General features: G+C 42.4%; 1 protein-coding gene across 1 annotated transcript in view; it reads left to right on the plus strand.

Moving 5' to 3' along the window:
- hsf4 (heat shock transcription factor 4) overlaps positions 1-23,808 on the plus strand; it is an 86,673-nt gene that overhangs the window by 20,759 nt on the left and 42,106 nt on the right. Inside the window, exon 3 of the mRNA XM_069901208.1 lies at positions 19,074-19,201. Within this exon, the coding sequence (XP_069757309.1) occupies positions 19,074-19,201 (128 nt within the window). The remainder of the gene's footprint in view (positions 1-19,073; positions 19,202-23,808) is intronic.

Genomic DNA, 23,808 nt, shown 5'->3' on the forward strand with positions numbered 1-23,808 from the left:
TTAAATGGAAAGATAAAACCCCACCTACAGATACACAATGGCTAAGGGATATCATGTCTTGTTTAAATTTGGAGAATATTAAATATGCAGTTAGTAACTCAAATATTAAATTTTAAATGATATGGGGGTTTTTTTGGGACTACTACCATAATCTTAAGATTTCGTGTTAATATGGAATCTCAGCATTGTGTTGACCCTCTCTAAGACTGTGCCACCTGGATTTATGAATGTTAATCTTCAACCTTGCTTAGGGGAAGGGTTTTGAAATTTATTTTTTTCTTGTTTCTCTTTTGTTATTGTACTATTTAAGAAGATTTTTTTTAATGAAAATAATGGCCCTCAAAGCATATTTTAGGTTTCTGAAAGGCACATTGCTGTGGCGATAGACCAGTCGCAGGAACTACCAACACCCAGACCTGTCCATAGGAACAGTCCCAAAATGTAGTAGCAGAACTGAATGGTGAGACAGCAGAGTCTGGCATTGAAGAGGGGAATGGAAGCTTCTGTGTTTGCTTTTGTATTAAATTTCTAAGTAAAAGAAAAACTGAAAAGTACTTCCATAGTGAACAGAGTAATGCATCTGGTTCCATTCAAAGTGACTGGCTATGAGTGGAGCAGAGACATATAGAGGGACAGATGTATAGAGAACGAAAAATAGCATGATAAAATTATCATATAATTGTTGATTGATGATCTTGATTTTGCACACCTTCCTGTAATTTCAGATTTATTGTCAGAGTACATACATCAAGTTAGGTTAAGCCACATTTATTGTCATTTGATTGTCCAAATACAACCTGACAAAACACCATTCTCCAGTCCTCAGTGCAAAAACATGCTGACATACAACCAGACATAACACACATACAGATGAACTATACATATGCAGGACAAGTATTTCATCTATACAAATAAATATTGTTTCATGAGAGTCTCGGATGGTTAGTACGAGGAGTTTCTTTGGTCGATCAGCATTCTAACTGCCTGTGGGAAGAAGCTGTTAATGATGATACTCCTGTATCTCTTCATCAACAGGAGCAGCTGAGGATGCTGCATGCAGGGTGGAAGGGGTCTTCAATGATTTTGTACACCCTCTTCAGACAACTCTCTGGATAGATCACATCGACAGGGGAGGGAGGGAGAGGGAGACCCCTTTGATCCTCTCTGCCACTCTTATGGTCTTATGGATGGACCTCTGATCCATTTCTCTGCAGCAACCATACCACACTGTGACACAACTAGCCAGGACCCTCTCGATAGAGCTCCTGCAGAAGGGTGACATAATGGCAGCCAGTAACCTTGCCCGATTCAGTCTTCTCAGGAAGTGCTGTTGCACTGATGCCATGCACGACATCATATACAACCCTGAGACAATTTTTCCAGTGGGTGAGACAGAATTACCATTTATTGGTAGTGCAATAAACACTGCACTCAATGTACACGTGTAAACAAACTGTGCAATACAGAGTGAAAAAAATCAATAAATGCAAAAATAAGAGTCCTTAAATCAGAATTTATTGTCACAAACCTGTCACAAAATTCATTGTTTTGCAGAAGCATCACATTGCAAATATTTATTTAAAGAGCCTTACAAAATAAATAAAAATAGTGCAAGAAAAAGTCAATGTTAGGACAGTGTCTATGGTTCATTGTTCATTCAGGAATTGAATGGCAGAGGGAAAGAAGCTCTCCTTGTGCCACTAGAGTCCCTGATTGAGTTGGTCGTTGAGGAGTCCGATGGTGGAGGGGTAGTAGTTGTTCCTGAACCTGGTGGTGTGAGTCTTGTGGCACCAATACTTCTTTCCTGATAGCAGCAGTGAGAACAGAGCATGTGCTGGGTATTGTGGATCCTTTATGATTACTGCTGGTCTCCAATGGCAGCTTTCCCAGTAGATATTCTTGATGACTGGGAGGATTTTGCCTGTAATGTCCTTGGCTGTGTCTGCTACATTTATGCTCAGTGGTATTTGTGTCTCCATACCAGTCTGTAATGCATCTGGTCAGCACACTTTCCACTTTACAACTACGTAAATTACCTAGGGTTTCCAATGTAATACCAAATCTCCACAAACTCTTGTGGAAGTATAGGCATTGATGTGCTTTCTACACGGCACCATTAGTGTGTTGGATCCAGGAAAGCTCCTTTGAGATGGTGACTCCCAATAACTTAAATTTGCTCCCTTTCTCTACCTCTGATCCCTTAAATTCATTTCCCTTCCTGAAATCAATGGTTTTGGTGATATTGAGTGTGAGGTTGTTGTTGGCACCATTCAGCCAAGTTTTTAATCTCCCTCCTCTACACTGCTCATCGCCCCTTTTTATACATCCCACTACTGTGGTATCATCAGTGAATTTGTAGATGGTGCCTTGTCGTATCGAGCCATACAGTTATGGAGCAAAGGGCTAAGAAAGCAGCCCTGTGCTGCTTCACTAATGATGGATATTGTGGAGAAGATGTTCTTATCAATTCTCGCTTATTATGGTCTTGAGGTGAGAAAATCCAGGATCTAATTACACAGTGGGGTGTTGAGACTTGAGTCCAAACCCCAGGACTTGGGCTTTGGTGATCAATTTTGAGTGGATGATGCTGTTGAATGCAGAATATTTGTCACAAAGAGCATCCTGTCTTCCTAGATATTGTACTTCAAGTTCCTGGTCATTGATTGTGTTATGTTGCAGACCAGCAGCAATGGAAATTCACCAAGGCAATGTTATATTTTTCTTTTAAAACACTATATTTATTAATAACTACTAATAATATAACACATTAGTCAAATCAAAACCAACTGTGTGCTTGTGTGATACCCAAACCATTAAAGGTTTTGCACAATTCTGGAAAATCATTCCAAAATTCAGTCTTAGAAATCCATTGTTGAAACGCAATTTTACCTGATGCACAGAAGTAATCACCGAAGGAGGTGGGAGAGACTGAGTGACTGGTCTACAGAAAACTCACGAATCCTTGTCAAGTTTCTTCCAGAGAAATATCCTTTTGGACAAACGGTTGTCACAACTCCCTTTTCCTTGCATAGTGGAAACTAAATGCGTGACTTCCACAATGCTTCCAAAACCCAGGTACGAGTTAATCAAAATGACCATTACATTTGGTCACAATCAGATACAGCAATTCTCCTTTTCCAGACAAGAAGCATCAGCCGATTTTCATATTATCACACATTCATTCCTGCTCCATGTTCGATGAGATGGTCGCTGGTCAATAAGTGGTGATCCCTCAGTGTTCCAGACAAAGGACTCTCTCACCATCTGTGTCCCTGGCAAAAAGCACCCATGTCCTTTCTCCTCTACAAAGTAGTGAATTTGGGTACATCCTGTACGAGCTGTTGCCACCAAGTCTCTCCAAAGCTGTGAATGGTTGCACCTGTACTAGCTCCTAAAGTGATACTCACACTGAGTGAAACAGGAGCTCATAATAATTGTCATTGGGATAAATGTTCTAACCTTTCATGCGAGATGGGAATTTTGCTGTAAGTGTGATCAGAAATTGGAGACAATATTTCTCAAAGCTCCATACTTAAATCCCTAATGCATTTCAAGGATTTATTTTGAAGCATCTTGCAGGAGTTCAAGCAACTTCCTGGCAAATAAACTTTGCTTTAAGAAGGTTAATATTGCATTACAGAAATTAATTAAGTTTAGGTATATTTCCATATACTTGATGCTTACAAGCCAATTTAATCATTGGATGATGGAGAAGAAATTTTGCACCTGATATTGCAAGTGAGTTGGAACTCTTTTGACTGTATTTCTGGGCATTCGAATAGACACTCAAATGCCAGAAAGGCAGAAGACAACAGAGGGTGACAAACCTAGTCAAGTCCATCGTAGCCATGGCCTTCTGTGTAGTGATGAAGTCTATGGGAGGCGCTGTCTCAAGAAGGCAGCCAACTTCATAAAGGATCTCCATCACCCTGGTCACACTCTCTTCTCTCTGCTACCTTCAAGCAAAAGGTTCAGAAACCCGAAGTCTGGCAGCTCTAGGTTCAAGAACAGTTTTTTTTTAATCCATACAACACTAACCATAAACTACTCCTGCACTCTTGGGCCATCTTTTTTGAGCATTGACTTGAGTATTTATTTATCTTTTACATCTTGTTTTTATTTTCCTCTCATGGTAATTTAATTTGTACTACTTGTTGGTGCGTTTTGCGTACTGCAGCAAGCAAGAATTTTAGCGCATCAACTGTGTGTGTAAGGTAATAAACTCATCATCAGAAAGGAGATTTCCTTCACCTACTTGCTTCAGCCCCTCCCATCTCCATGAGCTGGAAGACTGGAGGCACCCATTCTTGTTAATTGTGACTGAAAAATCCGCAGTGGCAAAGTTGAGGGCCATTTTCCTGTATAAATTGAAAACATAAATACTGTGATTCTAGATTCTGAAAGGAGAAATGCGCAAAAGGTAATTGTGTGCCACCTCACAAATCTCTTACAGTGACCATGGATCCCATTGGGGTAACATCTCACTAAAGTTTATCGTGTTGGACTTTGTAATTTTCTAAAAGGAGTTCTTCTCTTTCTCTGTTTCCAGAGATATTATGGCAATGGCTTGATATTTACAACATAGAAACAGATGATTCAGTCCAACAATGTGGTATTATCTCTGGGTGGCTACAGGCAAAAATCATAGCATGTCATATTATTCCAAAGTTACTGCCTTCCGGATCTGTCCCTAGCCACTGATAATCAGTTATCCCATTGATTGGAAGTTCTGATGGTTCAGTACTGATTCGCGAGTGCCCTTTAACACAACAGGGCTCTGGATCCCTGTTCCATTTGGCACACAGAGGCACTTGTTCATACACTCCCTTGAAACACAACTGGTCCTGTTTCCTGTTCTCACTTTAAACTCACTGGGGCCCCATTTTCTGTGCTCTCTAGAAATATACTGGGTTCACTGGAAAATGTATTATACTACGATGCTAAGAGTGAACATAAGAACAGTTGAAGTAGGAGCAGGAGTCGTCCATCTGGAACGTTGAGCTTGTTCCGCCATTCAATAAGACCATGGCAGATCTGGCCTTCGACTCAGTTCCTCTCACTTGCTTGTTTCCCATGTCCCTTAATTCCCTGATCATTCAAAAAAAATCAAGAGTGTTGGAATATTGATAGGTAATAATGACTACTAGTTTTGAAAACTTGCTAGTCCACCATATCCAAAATCCCAGATTAAAGGAGTTTTTCTGTATTTCTGTTCTCTAGTATTTTAAACTATAAAATTCCCTTAATAAATTCCTCTGCCTCTCCGACGAACTCCGCAAAATCCATCTGTTTAATCATGCGTATTGTCATTTGTCCTCGTTTCTGATGTGGATTGCTAAATTTAATTTTAACGTGTTGTTGGAGAAGTGTTATTGAATTGCATGTGTTTAGTGTATTTAAGTTGCAGTTGTAACTTTGAACTCGTATTGAGTTTGTTTTGGAGAATTGAGCATGAATTGGGAACCTTCACAGGTCTCGCTCTGCTGCAGAAACTTCAGCAGATGTGAAACAAAATCTAAAAATAAACTTTCTGTCGTTACAGTCTCAGACATGGATCAGTGCAGGGAAATTTCCATCCTTGGGCTTCAGTTTGTGGAGGCAAAGATGTACATTGGTAATCTCATTAAATCGGCAAAGGCTTGAACAGTTATTTAATTTAAGATATATTTTTTAACTATGTAAACCTTAGAAATGCCTTGATTATGTTGAGGATGCTTTCAAAACCTACTTTTAAAATCTTCATTAGCTGTATTTTTAAGTACCACCTCGTACTTGCAATTTTAATGGTCCAGGTTTTCTACCTACTCTTTAATTATGAAGAGTACAACATCAGCATTGTATTTGGCTTTTCATTTCAAATTGAATAGAATGTGCTTCCTAGAATAATATATCTTTACAATATGCTGGCAGTGGTATAAATTGGGATTAGTGCAGGATTAGTATGGAGAATGATTGATACAAACTCAGTGGGGTGAAGGACTTGTTTCAGTGTTCTCTGAATTTTGTGGCTGTCCATGTAAGGGAATATTATGATCAGGTGCATCAAAATTACACTCTTTGGTCATCTAAGAAATTTCTTGAAGAAATCTACTTCTGTAAGATAGAGAAAACAAGCACAATTACCAAGACCATTCAGAATAAGTCAAAGCCAAAACTGTGAGAGCTGCCTGATCAGGCAGAATCCTTCAGAGGGAAACAGAGTTAACTTTGTCAGTGCCCCTTCAGAACCAATGATTTCACTAATTTAGCAATGTCAGTGTTTCAGAGCTGCTGGAAAATTAATTTCTCCAGAGTTGCTTGTCAGTGTGTTAGTCTTGCTGTTAGAGAGGGGAGTGGTGAAGTTGAAACTGTTGATGTACCATGATGAAGGGCTCAAGACCGAAACGTTGGTTATGTACCTTTGCTAGATGAAGTACGATGTTTGATTTGCTGAGCATTGTGTTTTTACTTTTATGTCAGTGTTAATCGTCTGCTCCCAAATATTACTGATTATTTACTCTAAATGCCTCGTTAGGTAACTGAGTGTCTACTTTATTTGAACATTGACCCATTGTTTATGTTTAATACAAAGTTTTGAGTTGAAAGCCATGTTCATTATTCCCCATCAAGCAAGATGGCACAAGACACAGTTCATCTCAATTGGGCAGCATTAGTTTAAGTGGGCAGAATCAGCTTCTCCCGTGTTCTAAAGAAGAAAAAAATTGGTTCTATATGATTGAGTCATAATTGCAGAATAACAGAGTGATAAGAGTCATTGAGCAGGAAAACAGGGTCTTTGGACCCAACTTGCCCATTGTCTTGCAGTATTTCTGATCTTAACATTCGAATTCTTAACTGTTGATAAGGAGTTTGTATGCTCTCCCCATGTTTGCGTGGGTTTTCTCTGGGGGCTCAATTTTCCTCCCACCCTTCAGAACGTAACGGCGGTGTGGACTCGCGGGCCAAAATAGCCTGTTATTATGATTTGTTAATTTTAAAAAATTTATGTTCAGATCCTTTTACACTCTTTTTGTACTCCCTCTAACCTTACAATCCCAAAATTCCCTACAAGTGCCTGCCCATTCCACTGACAGCTGTGTGTACTAGAGCTCTGTCTCCATTAGCAACAGACACACTTGTGCACAGAAGATCTGTTCTTCTGTGACATAAACAGCTGCATTGGAGAAATCTAATAATGATTATGACTCCGGCCATAGCCTACAGTTGACCAGATGTGATCTGTTCAGCTCTTTGTCTTGTCTCGAAGACTGAGAACTCTTCTGGGCAAATTCAAAGTAAATTGGGGTCCAGCAACTTTAGATGGAAAATCGATGGTAACTAGATGCCAAACTCTGCATAACTTTTAGCTGGGCTAAAGTACATCTCCAATGTAAGTGCAAAGCTGCTCAGTGGAATGTGGGAACAATTACAAGATCCTGCAAGGACAAGGTATGAGCGTGGTGAGCAATCGGTGGTGAGCGTAATAAAAGATACAAAATATCTGGCTGAAAATATTTTAAAAATTGTACAAAACTAGAATACTATTTGAAAAAAAAATTGCCTAGCAGAGGGCTGGATGAGTTGCATTGTATTAGACCAGTGGTTCTCAACCTTTTTCTTTCCACTCACATACCACTTTAAGTAATCCCTGAGCCATAGTCTTGGGCCATTTCCTTTGGAGTTATGAAATCGAGCACATAACGAGTCAATTAGGCACGATTAAAACATTTGTTTTCAAACGTTTTATTTCCACTCACATACCACCTTAAGCAATCCCTTACTAATCACAGAGCACTGATATAGGGAATACTTAAAGTGGTATATGAGTGGAAAGAAAAAGGTTGAGAACCACTGTATTAGACAGTTTAAGTGTATTCTTTCCCCTCACATGGGCCATTTTCAAGACAGAAAAATTCCAGCAAGCATGAGGCTTAAAACAAAGCTGGAAATTGGTGTTAGCTGGAGGTTAGTAGTTGTGTTCCCCCATCAGATGATCAGATTTGTCACCTTTAAACAGTTGTTGGGTTCAAACTCCAGTTTATTGTCATCTGATTGTATGTATACAACTCAATAAAACAGCGTATCTCCATGGTGCACACATAGACACAGTGCACCTGACACATAAAGGACATAGCAATCGGATAATATAATTCATGTGTTTCTAGAATTGTTCACAGTCTGCGGAAGAAGCTGGTTCCCAGCCTGGCAGTCCTGGTTTTTATGCACTGTACCTCTTCCTTGAAGCTAGTGTCTCAAAACCCCCTTTTTCACTGGCATCCCAGTTAATTGGCCATACAATGTTCCGAGATAGGAAACCCTTTGTTTCCACTAGGCCACCCTTAACTGGGACACTAATTGCTTTTCCACTGAACATAACTCATCCCCGGGGATCGGAGTGTTCTACCTTCAACTGGAAACGGGTGAGCTTCTGCTGTCCCTTTTCCGATGGTTTTATCAGTAAACACCGGGATATGACTTGGGGTAGAGGCAGTTAATCCCCAGTATGAAATTATGTCATTTGATGCCAGCATTTGGACGGTGTTCTTTTTCCACTGGGCCCTGTCCCAGTAAATTCCCAGTTAATTCGTGGGACTAGCTACCAGTGAAAAAGGGGCTAAAGATACTGCAGGCTGGATGGTAAGGGTCCTCGATGATTCTCTGAACCCTCTTTAAGCATTGCTCCCCATTGATAGATGGAAGGGAGACCCCTGTGATCTTCTCAGCAAATTTATTCACCCTCCAGATTGACCTCTGATCTGATGTTATGCTACCCTATCGCATCCAGACGCTCTCTGTTGTGCTCCTGTAGAATGTTGTTAGAATGGTAGCCAGTAGCCTTGTCCTATTCAAACTCCTTAGGAAGTGTCGGCACTGCTGCACTTTCCTGACACCAAGGAACTTTGTGCTCCCCATTCTCTCTACGAGAGAAACCATTAATGTGTAGCGGGGAATGGACTTTCATCATCCTGGCATCCTGACAAATTTCTACAGAGGTGTGGTGGAAAGTGTTTTGACCAGCTGCATCACAGTCTGGTATGGGGACACCAACATCCCTGAGCATAATCAGAATCATAATTTATTGGCATGAACAAGTTATGAAATTCAATGTTTTGCGGCAGCTTCATAGTGTAAACATTTATATTATGAACCATCTTACAACACTATAAATAAAAAGAATAGCAATAATAGTCCACGAAAAGTGAGGCCGTGTCTTTGGTTCATTGGTTATTCAGGAATCTGATGGCATCAGGGAAGAAGCTGTCCTTGTGCCACTGAGTGCTCGTCTTTAGGCTCCTGTACCTTTTTCCCTGATGGTAGCAGAGTGAAGAGGGCATGGCCTGGGTGGTGAGGGGTCTTTGAGGATAGCAGCTGCTTTTTTAAGATACCACCTCATGCAGATGGCCTCGATGGAGTGTAGTCTGGTGTCTGTGATGTCGCAGGCCAAATTAACAAACCTCTGGAGTTTATTCTTGTCCTGAGAGTAGGTGACTCCATACCAGGCAGTGATGCAACCAGCCAGAATGCTCTGTAGAACTTTGAGAGTTTTCAGTGACATTACAAATTTCCTCAGTCACCTCACAAAATATAGTCACTGGCAAGCCTTATTTGTAATGGCCCTCCAAAAGGAAGTATACACAGCCCAGGACATCACAGGCAATGCCCTCCCCACCATTGAGTACATCTACAGGGAATGGTGCCATCAGAGAGCAGCAGCGATCACACCACCCAGCACATGTTCTGTTCTCAATGCTGCCGCAAAGAGGTATCGGTGCCACAAGACTCACCCACCAGGTTCAGAAACGGCAGCTATCCCTCCACCATCAGACTCCTCAACAACAAACTCATTCAGAGATTCATTTAAGGACTCTTACTTGTGCACTTTAATGATTGTCTTTCTTATTCTCTCTGCATTGCACAGTCAGATTGTTTACACTCATTATCTGCTTATAATTCTTTATTTGTTTACTCTGTTCAGTTTATTTTGCACTAGCAATTAGTAGTAATTCGGCTGTGCCCACAGGAAAAAGGAATCTCAGAGTTGCATGCGATATCATGTATGTTCTCTTTCTTTGGCTTGGCTTCATGGACGAAGATTTATGGAGGGGTAATGTCCACGTCAGCTGCAGGCTCGTTTGTGGGTGTCAAGTCTGATGTGGGACAGGCAGACACGGTTGCAGCGATTGCAAGGGAAAATTGGTTGGTTGGGGTTGAGTGTTGGGTTTTTCCTCCTTTGTCTTTTGTCAGTGAGGTGGGCTCTGCGGTCTTCTTCAAAGGAGGTTGCTGCCCGCCGAACTGTGAGGCGCCAAGATGCACGGTTTGAAGCGATATCAGCCCACTGGTGGTGGTCAATGTGGCAGGCACCAAGAGCTTTCTTTAGGCAGTCCTTGTACCTCTTCTTTGGTGCACCTCTGTTTCGGTGGCCAGTGGAGAGCTCGCCATATAACACGATCTTGGGAAGGCGATGGTCCTCCATTCTGGAGACGTGACCTACCCAGCGCAGTTGGATCTTCAGCAGCGTGGATTCGATGCTGTCAGCCTCTGCCATCTCGAGTACTTTGATGTTGGTGATGAAGTCGCTCCAATGAATGTTGAGGATGGAGCGGAGACAACGCTGGTGGAAGCGTTCTAGGAGCCGTAGGTGATGCCGGTAAAGGACCCATGATTCGGAGCCGAACAGGAGTGTGGACAGCTCTGTATACGCTAATCTTTGTGAGGTTTTTCAGTTGGTTGTTTTCCAGATGGCATCAGGGAAGAAGCTGTCCTTGTGCCACTGAGTGCTCGTCTTTAGGCTCCTGTTCCTTTTTCCCTTGTACCTCTTCCAAAGGCGCTATTTGCCTTGGCGAGTCTGTTGTCTATCTCGTTGTCGATCTTTGCATCCGATGAAATGGTGCAGCCGACATAGGTAAACTGGTTGACCGTTTTGAGTTTTGTGTGCCCGATGGAGATGTGGGGGGGATGCTAGTCATGGTGGGGAGCTGGCTGATGGAGGACCTCAGTTTTCTTCAGGCTGACTTCCAGGCCAAACATTTTGGCAGTTTCCGCAAAACAGGACGTCAAGCGCTGAAGAGCTGGCTCTGAATGGGCAACTAAAGCGGCATCGTCTGCAAAGAGTAGTTCACGGACAAGTTGCTCTTGTGTCTTGGTGTGAGCTTGCAGGCGCCTCAGATTGAAGAGACTGCCATCCGTGCGGTACCGGATGTAAACAGCGTCTTCATTGTTGAGGTCTTTCATGGCTTGTTTCAGCATCATGCTGAAGAAGATTGAAAAGAGGGTTGGTGCAAGAACGCAGCCTTGCTTCACGCCAATTTTAATGGAGAAGGGTTCAGAGAGCTCATTGCTGTATCTGACCCGACCTTGTTGGTTTTCGTGCAGTTGGATAACCATGTTGAGGAACTTTGGGGGCCATCCAAGGTGCTCTAGTATTTGCCAAAGCCCTTTCCTACTCACGGTGTTGAAGGCTTTGGTGAGGTCAACAAAGGTGATGTAGAGTCCTTTGTTTTGTTCTCTGCACTTTTCTTGGAGCTGTCTGAGGGCAAAGACCATGTCAGTAGTTCCTCTGTTTGCACGAATGCCGCACTGTGATTCTGGGAGAACATTTTCGGCAACACTAGGTATTATTCTATTTAGGAGAATCCTAGGGAAGATTTTGCTTGCAATGGAGAGCAGCGTGATTCCCCTGTAGTTTGAGCAGTCTGATTTCTCAGAAATCAGAATCAGAAATCATGTATGTACTTTGACAATAAATCTGAAATTTACAATCATCTCTTTTGTCTTGTCCATGATGAGACTCAGAGCCACTCTACAAGCCTATGAACCTCCTCTCTGTAAGCCGAATCATCATTGTTGACGATGGGGCCAACTACTGTTGTATCAGCTGTAAATGATGATTCTGTTGGATACAGTCATGAGTTTGCAGCATGAGCACACAGCCCTACAGTGCACCAGTGCTCAGTGTGATGGGGCTTGGGCTTTTACTGCCAACTCAAACAGATTGTATTCAGGGTATATTTCCACAATCAAGCCTTTAATTTACCTTCTCTTTCAATTTCAATAGACTCGTACGTCCACTTTTGGGCTGCTGCGATTGTTCCCACGCTCCACTGAGCAGCTATTAAAGCACAGCTATACTTCCCTACTCTTGGTTCAGTTCTTCCCAAGCTAAATAATTAAGGGAGACATCTGTAAATCTGGTGCTGGGCAATATTCATTCCGCTTTCCAAACCCAAATGGAGACCCAGACCAGCATCCAATCTTTAATCTGCTCTCCTTGCTTCTAAACCTAAGACTGCTTAATCCATGCCAAAACAAAATCCTGTATGTCAGCCTAGGAAGCTTCCCATGGGGGATGGGGGGGGTGGGTGGGGGGGGTGGTGGTGGTGGTGGTTTACAAGCTTGTGTGTTCAAGAACTTGCACTAACCACATTCATTGAAAATTATTCCAAAGAAGCTAAGCACAATCTGCTCGAGGGACTTAGCGGATAGAGCAACTGCAGTGGGAGAAAAAGCATGGTTGACATTCATCAAGACCCCAGCGAGAAACTTTGATCATTCTCTTTGTCCCACTAATGCTGATCGCACTGTTGAGTTCCATCAGCAGATTATGCTGAGCTTCAGATTCCAGTATCTCCAATCTCCAATCTCCAGATTTCTAGAGAACTCTGAGAAGTCCCCTTTCTTTCTGGCACATTAGTAAAGCTTTGATGCTGTGTGCTGGTCAGCTTTGTCCATATGCCAAAGGTTCTTCCTCCAGAGGTTTGCAGGGTCATCAAACTGCTGCTGCATGACTGATGACTTCGATGATATGAAGGGGGCAGCTTGGTTGGTGCAATGGTCAGCATAATACCTTTAAGGGCCAGCGATCGGGATCAGGGTTTGAATCCCATGCTATCTGTAAGAAGTTTGTACGTTCTCCCCGTGTCTGCATGGGTTTTCCACGGAGGCTCTGGCTTCCTCCCACCATCTGAAACGTTCTAGGGGTTTAGGTTAATTGGGTGTAAATTGGGCAGCATGGACTCGTGGGCCGAAATGGCCTGTTACCATAAAATTTAAAAATGTGCTTGGAGAAAGAGCTCAAAGAAGAGTTGAATGGCCTCTGTAATCATACTGCACTTGACATTTGGAGTAGTCCTGCAACTGCAACTGACTCAGGGACAGTGGTGGAGTGGCAGTTAAGTTACTGTATTGGTTATCCAAATGTGTGAGTGAACAATCCAAAGGCCAGACTTAAAGTCCCATCAAGGTAGCTTGGAACCTAGATTCAGTGAATAAGTTGCTACCTGTATATAGAAGCAGTTGTTGGTAATGATGGTAGCAAAATTGCCTAATAGGCATTAAAAACCATCTCGTTTATCACTTCCTACAGTGGAGGAAATGTACCATCCTTGCCTGGTCTGCCCCTCCACCCTCAGAATCCTAAGCAACAAACTCAATCAGAGACTCACTTAAGGACTCTTACTTTTGCACTTTATTGATCTCTCTCTCTCTCTCTCTCTCTCTCTCTCTCTCTCTCTCTCTCTCTCTCTCTCTCTCTCTCTCTCACAATCTCTGTATTGCACAGTCAGCTTGTTTATATGTCTTTATTTGTTTGTATGTGTATGTATCTTCTTGAGTACTCCTTTGCCTCGCCAGGAAGAAAAAGAATCTTAGGGTAAATATGTGATGTTATGCAGGTACTCTGACAATAAATCTTTTTTTCTTTTTAACATATCTTTATGGAGTTTAATTTAAAAACTACATATAGATTTAATACATTCATTAGAGTATGAGAAAAGACAAAAAGTTTGAACATTTCAAATAAAGCCTTGATTACACATTATATAAATTGTGTGCATCTTTTCAGATCAAACCCTCCATATCAAAAGCATTGGAAAACAAAAAAAAAATGAAAAAGAGAGGGGGAAAAAACCCTAATAATCAAACCCCTCCCTCTAAACAAGGCAAACTTGCATATCTAATAAAATTAGGAAACCAAGGATGACACTTGGAGACAGACACTTGGATGTTCAGGAACATCCAGACACCCTAACTCGTTAAATTATGGTAATACTCCATGAGTTGGCCCCATATCTTGCGAAAGTTCACCTTTACATCTTGAACATTACTTCTAAGTTTTTCTAAACTTAGGCAGGACATGACCTCCTGTGGCCATTGAGTATGGGTAGGTGGAGTACTTTCTTTCCATTTTTCTTCTGGGATGAAGTCAACATTATTTCCTCTTGAGAAAAACCAGAATAATTAAGGGACATGGCTCTAATTTGACCATAAAAACGAAATTTAAGAATTTTAAAATCACATCTACAATTATTAATAAATAAATTGAAAAAAAAATATTTATATATATACTTTGGCTTGGCTTCGCGGACGAAGATTTATGGAGGGGGTAAAAAGTCCACGTCAGCTGCAGGCTCGTTTGTGGCTGACCAGTCCGATGCGGGACAGGCAGACACGATTGCAGCGGTTGCAAGGGAAAATTGGTTGGTTGGGGTTGGGTGTTGGGTTTTTCCTCCTTTGCCTTTTGTCAGTGAGGTGGGCTCTGCGGTCTTCTTCAAAGGAGGCTGCTGCCCGCCAAACTGTGAGGCGCCAAGATGCACGGTTTGAGGCGTTATCAGCCCACTGGCGGTGGTCAATGTGGCAGGCACCAAGAGATTTCTTTAGGCAGTCCTTGTACCTTTTCTTTGGTGCACCTCTGTCACGGTGGCCAGTGGAGAGCTCGCCATATAATACGATCTTGGGAAGGCGATGGTCCTCCATTCTGGAGACGTGACCCATCCAGCGCAGCTGGATCTTCAGCAGCGTGGACTCGATGCTGTCGACCTCTGCCATCTCGAGTACCTCGACGTTAGGGGTGTGAGCGCTGCAATGGATGTTGAGGATGGAGCGGAGACAACGCTGGTGGAAGCGTTCTAGGAGCCGTAGGTGGTGCCGGTAGAGGACCCATGATTCGGAGCCGAACAGGAGTGTGGGTATATATATATATATATATATATATATATATACACATGTGGTGTGATATGTTCTCTTATCCCTCCCTCCCTCCCCACCTCCTGCCCCAGACCTTAAAAATGTCTGATAAAGTTTGAGTAATTTTTCCAAAAAAATTTAACGTTTATCACCTAATGAATCAGTATCTGATTAAAAGCACGATAACTTTTGAAATATATGCTCTGTGTGTAACCTTAAATTGCAGCAAACAATGTCGTGCACAGAAGGAGGATTCACTAATTAAATTCTGAACAATATCCTAGTCCTCGTCTGGAAATGACAGAACCAAGTCATTCTCCTAATCACTCTTGATCTTCACTAGCGAAACTGTTCTCAAATTTATCCTTAATTGCCAGTCTAGGACTGGCAAAAGAAAAACTAACAATTCCAAAACATTTTCTTAATTGTGCTCATATCCTCAACCTATGTCTCATTATCAGATTACTTGTTAATTTAGATTGCCAACATAGATTTTTTTTTAAATCTGAAAATAAATCTGAACTTTGACCTTTGAACTTTGGTCTGGGTTTATGTGGTGTTATTTCCAGACCCTACCAATGTTCAGTGTCCTAACACGTCAGTTAGTCACACCATAATGCCATTCAGAGCCAGCTCTTCAGCGCTTGAAGTCCTGTTTTGCGGAAACTGCCAAAATGTTTGGCCTGGAAGTCAGCCTGAAGAAAACTGAGGTCCTCCATCAGCCAGCTCCCCACCATGACTACCAGCCCTCCCACATCTCCATCGGGCACACAAAACTCAAAACGGTCAACCAGTTTACCTATCTCGGCTGCACCATTTCATCGGATGCAAGGATCGACAACGAGATAGACAACAGACTCGCCAAGGCAAATAACACCTTTGGAAGACTACACAAAAGAGTCTGGAAAAACAACCAACTGAAAAACCTCACAAAGATTAGCGTATACAGAGCTGTTGTCATACCCACACTCCTGTTCGGCTCCGAATCATGGGTCCTTTACCGGCATCACCTACCGCTCCTAGAACGCTTCCACCAGCATTGTCTCCACTCCATCCTCAACATTCATTGGAGCGACTTCATCACCAACATCGAAGAACTCGAGATGGCAGAGGCTTCAAACCATGCATCTTGGCGCCTCACAGTTCGGCGGGCAGCAACCTCCTTTGAAGAAGACCGCAGAGCCCACCTCACTGACAAAAGACAAAGGAGGAAAAACCCAACACCCAACCCCAACCCACCAATTTTCCATTGCAACCGTTGCAACCGTGTCTGCCTGTCCCGCATCGGACTTGTTAGCCACAGACGAGCCTGCAGCTGACCCCTCCATAAATCTTCATCCGTGAAGCCAAGCCAAAGAAGAATAGTGTCATTGAAATAGGGCAAGAATAAAATTGGAATGATCACCTTGCATCAACCAGGGTATTGAAGTTGGATGTGTTTCTAATCAGTGAGCAGTGACTTTAGGCACATAGGGACACAGAACTTGACGATTCCCCTCCAGGTTGAATGTTATCTTAACTTGTACATGTATTACTGTTCTGTCATCACTTTCTGGCTGTAAATCATGGAATTTCTTCCCCACCAGTATAGTTGTATCCACACCAGAAGGTTCAAGAAGATGTTTGCCACCAAAGGCAATTAAGGATAGGCTTTGGTAGCAAGGCTACATTTTGTGAGGTGTTTGAGGAGATTCAGTACGTCATCAAAGACTCCCGGAAACTTCTACATTTGTACCGTGGAGAGCATTCTGGCTGGTTGCATACTGTCTCGTACAGAGGTGCCAACGCTCAAGACAAGATTAAACTCCAGAGGGTTGTTAACTCAGCCTGTGACATTATGGGCTCGATCGAGGACACCTACAAGAGATGGTGTCTAAAGAAAACAGCCTCTATCCTCAAGGACCTCCACCACCAGGCCATGCCCTCTTCACTCTGCTACCATCGGGGAAAAGGGTACAGGAGCCTAAAGACAAAACCTAGTGGCACAGGACAGCTTCTTCCCCGCTGCCATCAGATTCCTGAATGATCAATGAACCACAGACATTGCCTTTCTTTGACTTTTCCTTGCACTATTTATTTATTTGTAAGATAGTTTATATAAATGTTTGCACTGTGTCTCTGCCACAAAACAATGAATTTCGTGACATGTTCATGACAATAAATTCTGATTCTGAATCTGATCTGGGAAAATGAACATGAAAGCCCCTGGGTATGATGGTCCAAAATTAGTTGACTAATTGAAGACATGGGGATTCTAACGTAGCGTTTTCACAACGGTGTCCAGCACATGACATATCTTCCTTGCTATCACTATGCAGAACTAAACTTCATAAAGAACAGAGAGAGACTTACCCTCGACCAAACACTTCTGTAATATCCTCTGGGCTTTGGGAAACTGGCAGGTTCTTTATGTGGAGTGGATATGACAACCCTTTAACCTTGGCATCTCCTACATCTATGGAGATATCCAGCTAAATTCAGTAACTCTCCCACCCACTTCTGAGCCATATCGGCCCATTTTTCTTTTGACGAGAGATTCCAACAAGAAAGCTGTGGAAGAAGAGACATGCAAAATTCTGATCACCATCCAACAGCCACTGCCATCAAACTGAGCCCACCAGGATGTGATAGAGAGGAACTGTGCCAGGAAGGCTGACATCTGGCACCAGCCACTTGCTCGACAAACCCAAGTACTCACCCGCCCAGATAAATCTGCCGCATTGTTCGTTTTCCATCTTGACTGTCTCTTAGATAATCCAGCTGTAGCTGTGATTTAAACTAACTGCAGTATGTGCCCACTGACTTAACTTCTACATCAAGTTGAACTGTGTTATTGGAATAGATGCAAATACTAAATGAGGATAAAGAGCAATATGAATGTGAGTGAACACACAAAATGTGACAGATTGAGGGTTTCCCAGGATATGTGCTGAGAGCCTGCATACGTCAACTGGCCTATGTTTTAATCTCCCCAGCAACAGACCAAAATCCTTACTTGCTTCACGAGGACCCACCATCGTACCAGCATCAAAACAAAGCACAATAATAAGCCTAAATAACTACTGGGTAGTGGGTTAACATCCACCATCGTGAAATGCTTTGATATGCTTGTCATGGCCCACATCAACTTCAGCCTTGACCCACTTCCATCAACCTCCCCGTCCAAACAGCTCCACAGCAGATACTTTGTCCCTCATTCTTTGCTTTTCTTTCTTTCTTTCTTTCTTTTCTCTGCTCTTGTCATTCAGTTGGAAAAGGTACAGAAAAGATTCACAAGGATGTAACCAAGACTTGAGGGCTTGAATTATAAACAGAGGCTGGGACTTTTCCCCAGGAACATATGAGCTGAGGGGAACTATATACATTCTTATAATATCATAAGAGACATGCTCAAGGTAAATATTCACAACTTTTTTTAACAATGTTGGGGAATCTCAAACTGGAGAGCATAGGTATAAACCTGAGAGGGGAAAGATCTAAAAGGGGCACTTTCTTCACACAGAGGGCAGTGGGTGTGTGGAATGAGCTGCCAGAGGAAGTGGTGGAAAGGTGGGTACAGTTGTGGCATTTAAAAGATATATTGGACAGCTACGTGGTTAGGAATATTAAAGGGGGAATAGGCCAAATGCAGGGAAATGAGACTCACTCGTGTAGACAACTTAGCTGGTGTGGACAAGTTGGGTCAAAGGGCCTGTTTCCATGCTGTAAAGCTCCATGATTCATGGGGTTTATTTTATCTGTAACCCTTCACCGTTCAGATTAAATGTAATTGATTTGAAACATGATCTTTCTCTCTCTCTCCATGTGTTTGTGTGTGTCAAACTTATACACACATACTGCCTGGCTTGCTCAGTGTTTCCAGTTGATAGACTCTGTCAATAACCACGGAGTCGAGAGCATTGGAATGATAGGCTTTAATAAACACGGATCCAGGTACAGGAATGTCGGAAGGGGGGAGGGAGGTCGACCTTTATGGCCGGATCATAAGGGGAGGAGACATAGGAGATGAATCACTAGTGGGCGGGCCAGCCTCATATATACAACAGCATATCACTACACCAGTATTTTCTGCTTTTATTAAGAAGTTCTGCACATTGATGGAAGTTCTCTTTCTCTCTGATATCTTCATCCAGATGGCTTCGGAAGGTGGGTGAATATTGAGCAAAGCGGCTTGGTGAAGCCGGAACGGGAGGACACGGAATTCCAGCACTTGTACTTCCTCCGGGGCCAGGAGCACCTGTTGGAACACATCAAAAGAAAGGTGGGGACTTGATGTTGTTCCTTAATAAAACGAGAATGCTCTTGTCTGTGAATCAAATTTTGTATCAGCAGCATAAAAAAGTCTCACAGTGGGCAGCCGGTGGAGCTGACACCTCACAGTTCCAGCAACCCAGGTGCAAACCCCATGCTCAAACTCCAGCAGAGTTTGCATGTTCTCCTCTGGATGTGTCGGTTTCCTCCCACATCCCAAAGAATTGTGAGTTAGTCAATTAAAATTACTCCTGGTTTGTGGGCGTGGTGGTAGAATCTGGGTAGAAGTTGCCGGGAATGTGGGGAGAATATATTATTGAGAGAATCAATGGGAATGGGCTTGCTAGCCTCAACTAGATGGATCAAAATGGCCTCTGTTCATGTCCTGGAATGATGGAATATTGACTTGCACTGTAATAGGATGGGAATACATAGATCTTTAAAATGACAGACAAAAACTAATGGAAGTTGTACACTGTTACAAGGCCAGAGGACCCCAAAACCAGAAGCAGCAGAAATTCACCAAGACAAATGGTTACTTAAACAAAAGTTGCTTTTAATTATCTTTAACATGAAAACAGGATCAAACTCTAACTTATTACTATTAACTTACTTAATATAACCCCCTTCTAATTCTAAGTGCACGTGTATGTAATGTGTATGTAAGTTCAGAAAGGTTCTTTGAATCACAATTCAATCTCATTACTCCAAGTTCACTGGTTGCAGGCAATTCTTATACTGTGCACAGAATTTTACATTGATGAAGTTCATCAGGCTTTGGAGCTTGAAAGGTAAATGGTTACCACTCAGGAAGGTTCTTGTCGGTTTTCAGAGAGAGATTTGTTGTTCGGTGGAAATAAACTGATCCCTTTCCAAACAGCCACGTTAATGTCTTGCCGAAGAAGCTTGCCCCATCAGGGTTTTCCAGATGATAACCTCTTTCTTTCAGGTCACCACAGAGTTCCTTTTTGTTTCCCTTATTTCTAGTGAACTAGCCCTCTCCTTCTGTCTACCAGCCCTCTCCTCTTGTATGGACCACAAGGGCTTTGACCAGGCTGAACTAAGCACTCACAACCTGTCTTCAAAATGGGGTTTTTTCCCACAAGTTTGCCAGCTTGTCCTGTTCCAGTCCCAGCTGCTGCTGCTGAACTGAATTCTTTCTCTCTCTCTTTCTCGCTCAGAGAAAAGCCTGTTTGACTCTCTCTGTCTTTGTAAAACACATGACCACCCCTAAAAACAGCAAGCAGCCCTCAGACAGCCTGTGGCTCCGAACCCAATCCTCCGAGTTCTTTCATCTGTTGCTTTTCAAAACAACAATCCATTAGTGACGTCCCTTGGGCACTCCCCAAGGCATGTGCAAAGGATTTGGAGCCGTCCTCTCTGGCTTGAGCAGAGCTCCAATATTTTAAATGAGATCTGTTTTGAAGTGTGACCTACACTAAAAAAAACCTGCCACAATTTATCTCCTTTAGAACATATCTATATACAATATAAAACATAACATAATCTGTCACAACACCAATGTGCATTTGAGTGTGCACTTGGTGTTGGGAGATGAGACGCATATAATGGGAGGGTCAGACCTTTGAGGCTCCACTATACCTGTTGATTACTATTAGATGCATTCGGTGGGGTGGGGGGGGGGGGCAGCAGAATGAGAAATTCCCCATTGATGTTTAAAAAGGTGGCACTTGTCAGTCTCAGTTTAATTTGAATTAACACTGGAAGTAAGCAGATTGAATTAAACTAGTTTGGTTTAATCATTGACTAAGTAATCTTCAAATACCCTGAAATATCTCAGCCAGGCAAAGAAGTCCATTGTGCCTCAGGATTGAAAGGTTAATGTTTGAACATGCTAGAACAAATCACCACCCTTGCACACAATCCTGAGAGAAATATCTTTCATAGAGAATTTACTGCTATGTTGATTTGTGCCACATTCCTCATTTCCAGAATCTGCACTAAAATGGCCACCTCTCTCTTATTTAGGCTGCACTAAAATGGCCGCCACTCTCTTATTTAGGACCCCTTAACAATATTCTTTCTTGCTGGAGGTGCCTGATATTTGGACTTTCTAATTCCACTGGAATGCTCCCAGAAGCAACTGAATAATAATATTACTATCATGATGCTAGAAACAGGCCCTCAGCCCACTGTGCCTACATCATCATCTGTCTGTACTTATTCCATTTCCCCTGCACTCAACCTTCTGTGCTGTGGTAATTCAGTAACTCATCAAAAGACTTCATGGTGGCAAGAGTAATTTACACGACCATTCCTCAAGGCAGAGTGTTCCAGTTTCAAAGCACTCTGTGGGAGAAAATCTTATGCAAATCTTCACTAAATCTCCAGACCCCCCACCCCCCCCCCCCCCCCCCAGTCTCAAACCTTTGCTTCTTGATGACGCTGGACAACAAATTTTTTCAAAAGGTTTGCTTCCTCAAAAAAAAAGGGGATTATGATAGACGATTGCAAGCTGAACACCAAGATAATTTCAGACTTGCTGTATCATGTAGGAAGTTGGAGAAACTTTAAATTAACTTTTATTGAATTTAGAATGTTTAATCGCAAAATGATGCTGAGCCATGCTCTCAGGTTGACTACACATGTTGCATAATAAATGTGAGGAGCCCAGGTCTTGGTCACAATTTTACAACCGAAGTAAAGGTCATAGGCTTTCTTAAGAAGTGCAGTCATGCTGTGTCTTTGAGCCTTCTGCATCTACAAAAAATGCTATTGTTAGATACACTCACTATGCTTTTGCCTGAAGAACATGTACATCAACATGCTTTCAATCTATATCAATGTATTGAATGCACAGCATATGTATATGTGAACTGCTTTTATGGCCTGTCTGCATCTATCCCAACTAGGCATGCACAAGTCTCAGACAACATTTGCATAGCGCTTGCAATGAATGCATGCTCAAACATGTGTGGACTGACCAAAGCAGACTGCTTTGTGGGCAATGTACTGTACTAGTAGACTCAAAATATAACAGTAAATCACAAAAATAGCTTGGATCCAAAAAAAAGTATGTGATAGGAAATTTTTAAGGTGATTTCGTGATCACTGGCCCAAAATCATAAAATATACTCAAACATGTTCAGGAAGAAAAATCTTAATTGTCCAGTGTTTATAGATATCTCTGTTCAGGGGAAAGCTTCTCACTATAAATCCTATCAATGCCCCTTATGTAATTTTGCATATTCCAATCAGATCCTCCCTCACCATTTTTGTTGCAAGGAAAACAACCCCAGCCTATTTAGTCTCTCTTCTAGTCTCTGCTCCATTTCAAACATCATTCTAGTGAATCTCTTCTGCACTCTGTCCAATGCAATATCCTTCCTATTGTATACGATGACTAGAACTGGATACAATACTCCAGCTGTGGGTTGACACCAATGTTTCATGTAATTGTACCATAACCTTCCTGCTCATATATCCTCTGTCTCAGCTTATAAAGGTGAGTATCCTTTACGTTTTCTTAATCCCCTTATCTGTACTACAGCCTTCAGGAATCCAGGGAGTAGGATCCCAAGATTCTTTGTCAATGCTTCCTCAGATCCTACCATTCATTGTGTCTATTGTAGCCTTATTATTCCTCCAAAATTGCATCACCTCATAGTTTTCAGGTTTAAACTCCATTTGCCATTGCTCTGCCCATTTTATCTACTTCACGCAAAAGCGTGCAGTGTGTTGTATTAGTGAAGCTTTGGATCACTGTGGTCATTTTATCATATGATTGGAGGAGTCACGTGATGGAGTAGTGGCTGGTAGGGTAAAACCAGCCCTCTCCAGAAAGGAAGAAAAAAAGTTAAGAACAGACAAAGTTCAATAAATACAAAATATAAGAAATAAAAGATAAAGTTGCAGAAAAGAGAAAGAAAATGGCACCTAAGAAGGAAAAAGTAAAAACAACGGGGGAAAAAAAAAGAAAAGACACCGCAAAAGAAAGGAGAAGGCCTTACCTGCACAAAGGAACAGGGAGCCATGGTGGAGAAGAGCGGCCGATCTCTGAGGTTGGTGACGACCCCGTGGAGTCGCGACCCCCTGACCGGTGGACTGCAAAAATGACTCTGAGCCAAACAAAAGTGCGCAGTGCGCAATCTAAGGTAAAGGAAAACACCAACGGGAGGGGGCTCAGCTGAGGAGCGGGCAACCATGGCGCAACCAGCTGAGGAATGCCCAACACCAGGGCTCTCAGCAGGAAGATGAGGAAAGCAGAAGGAGTGGGAGTGAAGTACCAGGTGAGAAAGAAAGTCGACGGGGTGAAAGGAAAGAGGAGCAGTCGCAGGAGGCCCGACAGATGAGCAGCTCAGAAGAAGAGGACCAACAGCAAGAGGCCAAGCAAGAAGAGACCTGACAAAGTGAGACAAGCTACTCATCAGAAAAATCAGAAGAGACACAGATACAAAGAAGAAAAGAAGAAGACACAAACACAGGTACAGACACAGAAGAAGAGGAAGAAGACGACCAAGATTTTCACAGAGAAATAGAAGGTAAAACAGATGGACAGAATATAGATAGCTTTTTTTGAAGAACAAATGAGAGCATTAAAAGAATGGTTGTCATTAGAATTTAGTGCAATTAAAAGAAAAATATAAAGAACAGAAG

The sequence above is a fragment of the Narcine bancroftii genome, chromosome 10 (genome assembly GCF_036971445.1).
Source record: "Narcine bancroftii isolate sNarBan1 chromosome 10, sNarBan1.hap1, whole genome shotgun sequence".
In the NCBI taxonomy this organism is placed as follows: domain Eukaryota; kingdom Metazoa; phylum Chordata; class Chondrichthyes; order Torpediniformes; family Narcinidae; genus Narcine; species Narcine bancroftii.